An 8,857-nucleotide genomic window follows, 5' to 3' on the forward strand; every position below is an offset into this window, starting at 1 on the left:
TCTAGCTCTGAGGCTTCCGCTGCTGAGCGTTCTATATCGAAACAATGTATAACTCCAGCTCTGAGATTCCGGCCAGCTGAAAGCTGTTTTCTGGGGTTTTGTTTAGCTTCTATATTTGTTAGAATGTTTCAAACTGCCAGCTCAGAGGCCGGCAAGTCAGGCGGGGAACGTTGGAGTCTGCAGTCACTGGAGCAAGCAAGCCCTCATGTTCACTTCCAGCTGCCTGGCTGCCGGCCGCCCATCTTTGGCTGACAGTTAATTTGCATAAGGATATGCTGATTAGCCAATGGTAAGGGTAGCGGTTGTACGCTAATTACCATGTTTCTCTTTTATTAGTGTAGATATGTGGAGGGACTTTGAGACTATGCAAATACCTGTTACTTCTCAAACTGCAACCCATTCATTTTAGCATCCATTGATGGTGTCAAAGGGTCTCGGACAGAGGGGGACATACAGGTGCTCAGAGCCCACAGCCTGAATGTTAATATTATGTCAGTTATCAAATAACTTCATCCTTCTTTTTGCATTATTCATTGGCATTCTACTCTTAGGAAGAGCTTTGCTCCCCTCCATTATGCATGTATTTGCTAATTGATTTATAACAGCATGGACTACTGAATTCTTATTTCATTCAGTGCATTATAATTCTTTGCTATAACTTCAGTTGATGCTCGAACTGTCCTCAATTAGGCCAATGGGAACCCTTTCAAGATGGCTCCTAAGCCCTTTCCATGTGTCCCCTCATCCTTTGAGCACCTCCTTGCTTTCTGCAATAAGATGTTCCAGGCTCACCTTGTACTATCCCTGCCTCAGCTCTGTAACCAGCCTTTTCTTCAAGGAGCTCTGGTTCCTCTTCGTGGAGACAGTATTAAAAAATCGTGATCTGGGTGCTAGGAGGGCTGATTGCTACAGGAATATTGTTGCTTCTACCCCCTCTCAATGGACAAAGCTGGGAAATAGATGGATGTACAGAATTTTTATCCACTGTAAAAAAGTAAAATCTCACTAATAATACGTTTCATGTTGATTACATGTTGAAACAATAATATTTTGAATATATTAGGTCAAATATAACATATGTAAAAGTAATTTCACACATTTCTCTTTACTTATGAAATGTGGCTGCTAGAGAATGTTAAATGACACACGTGGCTCACATAATATTTAGATTTGGACAGTGCTGCCTTAGAGGACAGGCTGTCATAGTGAGTCCAGGCTCTTTTTTTAAAAAAATATATATTTTATTGATTTTTTACAGAGAGGAAGGGAGAGGGATAGAGAGTTAGAAACATCGATCAGCTGCCTCCTGCACACTCCCTACTGGGGATGTGCCCACAATCAAGGTACATGCCCCCGACCGGAATCAAACCTGGGACCCTTGAGTCCGCAGGCTGACGCTCTATCCGCTGAGCCAAACCGGTTAGGGCAGTCCAGGCTCTTTAACGCTGGCTGGTGCTCCATCCTCAGTGCATTAGTACTGTCTCCCCTCATGATCGAAATGTGGACGCCACAGCTCCAGTCACCACACAATCATATGACCGCCCACAAAGCTGGAGTGGCAGAGACTCCAGCCAGCGCTCTCTATGCTTCTTCTCTTCTTCCTTTACTTGGAGAACCCCTGACTTGAAGTGGATTCAAGAGTGTTCCACTAAAACAACATTCTTCAACCATCCCTGCACCTGTGGCACTAAGCTGTGGCCCATACACAGGAGTGAAAGTGATCTGAGCCCATTTTGAGTTGTTCCTGTAAAGGACATGCCATGCCCTCCTCGTCACCTCTCTCCTTTCTTGCTGAATGACACAAGTGCTAGCAGCCAGCTCACTTTGCCTTCAGTATCTGGGACATGTGCAGTGGCTACAGAGTCCTGTGTTGAGAGCTTTCTTTTTTCTTTCAGAACATTGAATTTGATCCTCTTTCTCTGGGGCTCCCTCCATGATGGGCTCTCTCCTCTCAATTTTCCGACTGCTCTCACAGCCCCAACTCTGGTGTCTGATAACCTGAGTCAATGACTGGTTTTCTGCTTGAGTTCATGCTGCCCCTTGCCACATGGACAGAGGCCTGTGCCCAGAGGTGTGCCAGGACAGCACAGCGAAGTGTACAGTGAGCCTGAGGAGGGGCAGTAAAGGATTTAGAAAAGACAAAGAGAATAAGCTGGGTCTAGGTCAGCCGTGGGCAAACTACGGCCCGTGGGCCGGATCCGGCCCGTTTGAAATGAATAAAACTAAAAAAAAAAAAGACCGTACCCTTTTATGTAATGATGTTTACTTTGAATTCATATTAGTTCACACAAACACTCCATCCATGCTTTTGTTCCAGCCCTCCGGTCCAGTTTAAGAACCCATTGTGGCCCTCGAGTCAAAAAGTTTGCCCACCCCTGGTCTAGGTGCATCTCCTGTGCCTGGCTGAGGCCACACAGAGAGAGACCCAGATGGCAAGTTGAGCCTTTATTTGATAGCCAGAGGTAAACAAGGTAGGGGTCACCATAGTTACAATGTTCTTGTGAGTTTCACTTGTTTTGGCAGCACTTGCTGCACCTGCCACAGCCCATTAGCTATTTAGGAAGGATCTAGGGAGCGTCATAAGGTCAAGCCTAATTATGCCAAGAGGGCTGTGCCCTCTAAGCTGGGACTTGTTTGTGGCTTTGCCAACAGGTCAGTCCAAGGCGTAACTTTGTAGCCGCTCCCTACACAGAGGAAAAGCCATATAAACTTAGTCTCACACCTTGGTCTGTTCTTTGAAAGATTCTGCCTGCTTCTGGTCGCTCTCCAGTGCCTTCAAATAGTTGTGTTTCCAAAAACCGTTTGCCCAGAGTTTGTCATTGTTATCCATGGGGGGTTAGCCAGCGCCCTCGCACCGTCCCTGCCTCACCTTCCTCTGTGTCCTGCTCACCCTCAGGTGAGTGAGTGTCACTAGGGGTCTCTCCCCGGGTCACAGTTCGATGTCAGTGGGGCTGGGTGTCAGTGGTGGCTCACTCACATAGCTGCCTGTCTCCTGGGAGCATAGCCGGGCTGTTGCTTCTCCATGTGACTCAGACTTTTCACAGCACCACAGTCCTTGAGTAGATGAACTTCTTACATGGGGCTGGCTGTCCTCAGAGCAGTGTTTAAGGGTCTGAAGGCTGGTTAATGGCTATGCCCGGAACTGACACTGTGTTCTATTGGTCCAAGCCGTCTTGGTCATGCCCAGATTCAAGGGGATGGTGAAAATAAGACTTCCTCTTGATGGTGGAGTGGCAGTCACATTGCAGCAGAGCATGTGGGAGGGAGGTATTGCTGTGACCATCACTGAGAAATACAATTTGGGCCCAAAAGACACCCCAGATCCCTCCTTAATACTCAGTACTCTAAGTGTGGCTGATGTTGCGAGAGGGAATGCGTCTGCCGAGGTCCATGGTTGCCTGGTTCCCAGAGAAATCCCAGATCCTGACACTTGAGGAGCTTTGCTGAATGTCAGTGATGAAGGCCATGCCTTCAATGGGTGTCATTCGCCGATGCCCTGAATCCTCTGCCACAGGATGATTCCTCCCCACCCAAGACATGCAGGAGCAAGGTCCTGCTCACCAACATGTTCGCCCAAGCACCCCCCAGCCGCCCACCCACACCCGGAACTGCTCTTCCTGCGGCGGCCGCTCTACCACAACCTGCTGCGCTCGCCCAACCCCTAAGGTGCCTGTGCCGCCAGCCCTAGCTTCTTCCCCAACGCTGCTTACCCAGATCCTCTGCTCTTCTTCCATCCCTTGTCTCGCTATCCCTGTTTCTGTGCCTTTGTCTCTGTTATTTGTACCTCTGTCTGTCCGCTTGAGGCTCTGTCCTGCCTTGTATCCCTGCCTCTGTCTCCTTCTGTGCCATGTGTCTCTAGCTCTCCCTGTGTCTCTTGTCACCCCGGCTCACTCCCTTCCTCCTGCTCCCCGTCCACCCCCACCCCGCTCCTCCCTCTACCTATATCCTAAGTGCCTTTTTCTTGGTGCCTCCCTGTCCCTCTGTCTCTGCCTCACCAGAATGCACCTGGTCCCTCTCCCCCAGGACATTCTCAGGGCTGTCCCTGGGCCCTTGGCTCACTCACCCCTGCCAGACTGGTCTGGCCTGGTGGGTGGCACAGCTTCCTGCCCTTCCAGAGGGGCCCTGGGGGTGGGGTGCGGGGAGAGGGTGGACAGGGGCAGCTCCAGCAGGCCTGAGGCTCTGTGTATCACCTGCCCATTTCAGGCATCAACATTTATGAGCCAGCGCCCCCTACTGGCCCCACTCGGCAGCCCCTGGAGACGCTGGGTGAGTGCTTGGGGGCTGGTCCCCAGGGGAGGGCGCCAGACACTCTGTGCTTTCTCACCCTTTGCTCCTCCACCTGGCAGGCAACTTCCGTGGGTGGTACATTAGGACTGAGCAGCTCCAGCACAACTGCAGGTGAGTGGCCAGGCCCCGGGCCTGCGATGGATTCCCTCCTCCAGCCTTCCTTGCTGGGGGACCTGGAGAAAATGGCTTTGCCTCTGGGCCTCAGTTTCTTGCTCTGTAAACACAGAGTTAGTCACCTGCCCAGAGAATGCCCCTAACACACAGCACAGGCTTTGGCCAGGTCTGGCTTACACATAGTAGGTGTTCACAAGTAGCAGCTATTATTGTTCCTCTGCTGAGCCTCTTCCCCTGGGAGGAGGCGAGTCCCCAGGCCCCGAGAATCTGAGCCCCGCTTCTGGGCAGTGGGTGAGATGGTGTAACTCAGGGGCTCAGAGTCACGCTGGCCCGGAGCTTCTTTGCTGCTTGACATTGGGCAACTCACTTCCCTTCTTGAGCCTCGGTTTCCCCACCACAACACAGGGTTCAGAATGCATCGCCTGCCGAGAGGGTGATGGGAACTGAGACTGTAAGGCGCCCAGTGAGGGCCCAGCGCCCATACCGGGGTCCCCTGGATATGAGGGTGCTGTGATCAGGTTTCCTGCTCCCTGGGGTCAGGCTGGCCTGGGAGATGCCCAAGAATGCCAGCAGGTCCCAGAGCCCGCCTCCCCTGTGCCCTCTCTCACAGCTGGACGGTGAAGCATCAGTGTGTGGATCTGCTGGCCGAGGGCCTGTGGGAGGAGCTTCTTGATGACGAGCAGCCAGACATTACTGTCATGGACTGGTACGTGCCTCCCCCCACCAGGGTGCACACAGCGGCTCCCCAAGGCACAAGCCCCGCCCCGCCCTCCCCTTTGGTCTGAGCCTCCCACCAGGACTCTCCTGTCCCTGCAGGACCCAGCCCTGCCCACCTCTGTGGCCCCTTCTCTCGGACACCTTCAGGTTTTGAAATGTGCCAGGCCCAAGGCTGTTCTTTCCTCTTCAGATGCTTGTCTTTCTCAGGACGGTTCATCCTTGTCCTTCAGGAGCCAGTTACACATGGCTCCACAGGGAAGCCTTCCCTGACCAGCCCCCATGCTGGTCCTGACTGTTCCTGCTGGTCACTGCCTCCCCACTGGACTGTGGATCCCAAGAGGGGGTCAGGGGGCTGTCTGGTCACTAATGTGTTGCCAGCACCAGCCAGCTCAGGGGCACGGGGGTAGGGGGGGTGTCAGTGAGTGGTGCTAAATGGTGATTGGGGCAAGACATTGGGGTGGGGATGTTGGGTCTGAGGTGGCAGCTGAAGGCCTTCCCCCACCCCCAGGTTTGAGGACAGCCGGCTGGACGTGTGTGTCTATGAGTTGCACGTCTGGCTGCTGGCAGCTGACCGACACACCGTCATTGCTCAGCACCATGTGGCCCCCCGGACCTCTGGGAGGGGCCCTCCTGGCCGCTGGGTCCAGGTGAGACTCCCTGTCCCGGCTGCCAACCCAGACCCGTCCCAAGACCTCACAGAGGGAGGAGGGGGGAGAGCAGGGCTCATGGGTGCCTAATAAGGACTTCTTTCTGACCCGCTGCTGCCACAGGTGTCCCACGTATTCCGCCAGTATGGCCCTGGTGTGCGTTTTGTCCACTTCCTGCACAAGACAAAGAACCGCATGGAGGCTGGTGGGCTGCGGCGAACAAGGGTGACTGACTCCTCCGTGTCGGTGCAGTTCAGGGAGTGACTGGCTGTTTTGACCCCTTGCCTCATCCTGAGTGTCTGACTTCATCGCCCTCCTCCCCGCCCCCCCCCCGCCCCCAGCCCCCCCCTGCGTTCTCGGGGCTCCAGGAGGGCAGGGACCATGTCTTCCCGAGGCAGTGCTCAAAGACAGTAGGTGCTCAATAAATCTTGTTGACTAAACCAGTAAACACCTGTGCCCAAGGATTCTGAGTATTTTGCCATCTTTGCTCCTTAGAACTTCGCTGAGTTCCCAGCCCACTCGCACACCCTCTACTCTGTGATCCTCCAGCACCTCACACCTCCTCCACCTCCCACGCCTCCCTTAACCTCTGATCTCTTCACATACTCCCACCTTATGGTCTCTTACCATCTCCACCTACCTCCTTCCCCCACATTTCTTAGCTCTCAGAATCCCCCCGAATTCTCCTCCTCCATCCAACCCCAAGTTGTCCTTCCCCCTGAGCTGTCCCCATACCTTTCCTTCCCAAGACCCACAATTCTCTTCTTTAGCTTCTCCTAAGAGCCCCCAGACCCAGGTATCCATCAAGGGCCCCATCCCTGGGGGTGGGGGTGAGAATAGGTTGCAAAGTCACATTTGCAGCAATATGCAAATTTGCACTAAAGTGCCTTCCATGTGTAGGGGAGGGGAGGGTTGAAGGATTGAACAACCCATAAGTCCTAGGCTCTGGCCAGATCTCACAACAGACCCTGGCCTGGCCTGGGCTGGTCCTTGAAGGCCTCCTGCTGTCTCATGCATGAATCCTGATCTGGAGGTCCCTGGCAGGCCAGAGCAGCTGGGGTCACTCAGGGAAGGGCTGTGCACCGAAAGGCCTGGGAAGCATGTCAATGTCTAATTATCAGCAGCGGTGCCATTGCATGCCACACATGCTTCCTGTGTGCGTGTGTCTGTGCACACCTAAATCCACGTCAGAGTCTATGGGTGCGCACCCAGTCACAGCACTGCCCCAGGTAGGGCTGATCCTGGCATGACCACCCTGCTGTCTCCCCATCCCACCCCCATCCTGGGTGGACTTGGGTCCCAAGCACAAGCAGATGGCAGACAGGGGCAACTTCATAAGGACTGTATTGCAGGGAAGGCAGGGTGGGAGGGGGCAGGCAGAAAGCTCTCTTGTTGGGACGCGGGGCCCTCAGCAGGCCCCAGGGACAAGGCTGGGTGAGGGCTCCTCACTCCGTAGGGGCTGGAGATGAGGGGCCTCTGAGGCATCAGTAGCACCTGCAACAAAATAAAAACTGATCACCAGGAAGTGCCAGGGGCTCAAAGATCTATGGCTTGGGGAGCTCTAGAGCCTGAGATAAGGTGTGGGCTGGGCTGGGCTCCCACTTCAGGAGCGGGGGCTCCTGGAGCTCTTGGGGGGTGGGCGGCGGGGGGGGGTGGTTTTGGAGGCTACTGTGGCTAGACTTAGGGTCCCAAGTCTGTGAGTTTGCATATGTGAGTGCAGGGTGGGCTCAGGGCTCCAAATGCTCCAGAACCTTCCCAAGGACCCTGGGACTGGGTCCTGGTGTTGAGGCTGTCCTAGAGGGTGTGGGTGGTTAGGGAGCATAAGGGCCAGACAGGGTGTCCCCAGATGTAGAGTCTGGGAGGCCTGAGGTCTGGGTCAGATGTAGAGTCTGGGAGGCCCGAGGCAGCTCTGAGATCTGACGGTTTGGGGAGAGGGAAGAACTGGCTTTGGTTCTGGGGCTTCTGGGTGAGGGGGTGAATGGCTCCACATCCCAAGCTAGACTGGGCAGCTCAGGAGTTAGTGGCCCTCCCTGGACAGTGTAGCTGTGGGTAGGCAGGTGGGGGATCAGGAAGGTTGGGGGGTGCTCCCTAAATGGAGGGGGTTGTGTCACTTCTGAGTCTGAGAATCCCAGAACTGGTCTGAGAGATCCCAGGGGCACGGGCTTGGGGGAGGATGCGGGTGAGAAGGGGCCTCCAGGATGGGTCAGGGACTCAGGGGCCTGGGCAAACTGAAGCTGGGGGTGGGGGGGGGGCTGGGTTCTGTGCTGTGGAAGCAGATGTGCGCACTGGCACGGGGACAGGAGGGCACCTGCAGTAGATGGAGGAGATGGCGTTGGACCAGTGGCCCAAGATGCCCCTGCGGAACTCTTCAAGGCGCGGGTAGACACCAGCGGTGAACTTGTGAGACTTGCCACCCTTGCCTCTGCGGGACCACACGGTGAGCTCACAGCGCGGGGCCACCACGAGTGAGGAGATGACGTTCCTCCAGTCAGAGGGCAGGAAGGGCAGGTCGGTGCCCGGCTCTATGGACAGCTCGGCGCCTCGGCAGCAGTTCTCATAGTATGGGTCGCTCTTGTCATAGGCCTTGGCGCACGTCCGTGTCCCATCTGGCTTCTTGAGGTCAGCGGCTGCCGGGCAGGCACCTCGGACACCGGGGATGGCCACCAGGGCCAGGGCCAGCAGCAGTGGGCACAGCGGGGCCATGGCGACGCTGCAGTTCTGTGCCCCTGTGGGCTTTTATGCTCCTGACCCGTGGGAAGGGACAAGCTGTGAGATTAGGACTCTGCGAGGGAGGGGGAGGGGGAGGGGGAGCCCTTCCTAGTCCAGGTCACAAACCCACAACGAGAAATACAGGATGGACATATTTGTATGAAACAGCAGCTTACGTCAATACACAGGACTTGAGGGTCGGTCACTGCAGCACAGAGGGGGACAGGGTTAATAGGTTGGGCAGGAAGAGCTCTTACAAACTGACCAGGAATGAACCACCCCACCTCAGCCACCTCCTTCAACAGGAGAGGCTGAGGGAGGGGGAAGAGGAGGGGGGCTGGGCCTTCAGGCGGGGCAGGTCTCAAGACCTTGGGAAAGTAGAA

At 55.1% G+C, this 8,857-nt stretch overlaps 3 protein-coding genes across 4 annotated transcripts in view; 2 read left to right on the forward strand and 1 right to left on the reverse strand.

The window, feature by feature from the left end:
- LOC102440098 (interferon lambda-3-like) overlaps nt 1-8,857 on the forward strand; it is a 63,456-nt gene that overhangs the window by 4,231 nt on the left and 50,368 nt on the right. The gene's annotated exons all lie outside the window — the stretch shown is intronic.
- LOC102439144 (F-box only protein 50-like) lies at nt 2,048-6,072 on the forward strand. The gene is made up of 6 exons (XM_014462565.2): nt 2,048-2,096; nt 4,177-4,266; nt 4,347-4,398; nt 5,012-5,107; nt 5,627-5,765; nt 5,889-6,072. The coding sequence occupies exons 1-6, from the start codon at nt 2,048-2,050 to the stop codon at nt 6,027-6,029; spliced, it is 567 nt and encodes a 188-aa protein (XP_014318051.1). The 3' UTR covers nt 6,030-6,072.
- On the reverse strand, nt 7,092-8,468 carry LOC102421488 (syncollin). Its single transcript, XM_006096695.2, has 2 exons — nt 8,074-8,468; nt 7,092-7,259 (listed from the first exon to the last, which is right to left on the reverse strand). Exons 1-2 carry the CDS (start codon nt 8,466-8,468, stop codon nt 7,250-7,252), a joined length of 405 nt encoding a protein of 134 aa, XP_006096757.1. The 3' UTR covers nt 7,092-7,249.

Source organism: Myotis lucifugus, unplaced genomic scaffold, assembly GCF_000147115.1.
Source record: "Myotis lucifugus unplaced genomic scaffold, Myoluc2.0 scaffold_185, whole genome shotgun sequence".
Classification (NCBI taxonomy): domain Eukaryota; kingdom Metazoa; phylum Chordata; class Mammalia; order Chiroptera; family Vespertilionidae; genus Myotis; species Myotis lucifugus.

Excerpts from the sequence above, each read along its gene's own strand:
- LOC102439144 (XM_014462565.2), top strand. The coding sequence starts at position 2,048 with ATGGACAGAGGCCTGTGCCCAGAGGTGTGCCAGGACAGCACAGCGAAG. Across the intron at positions 4,267-4,346 it reads GCAGCCCCTGGAGACGCTGG|GCAACTTCCGTGGGTGGTAC; the intron begins GTGAGTGCTTGG and ends TCCACCTGGCAG. Across the intron at positions 5,766-5,888 it reads CTCCTGGCCGCTGGGTCCAG|GTGTCCCACGTATTCCGCCA; the intron begins GTGAGACTCCCT and ends CTGCTGCCACAG.
- LOC102421488 (XM_006096695.2), bottom strand. The coding sequence starts at position 8,468 with ATGGCCCCGCTGTGCCCACTGCTGCTGGCCCTGGCCCTGGTGGCCATC.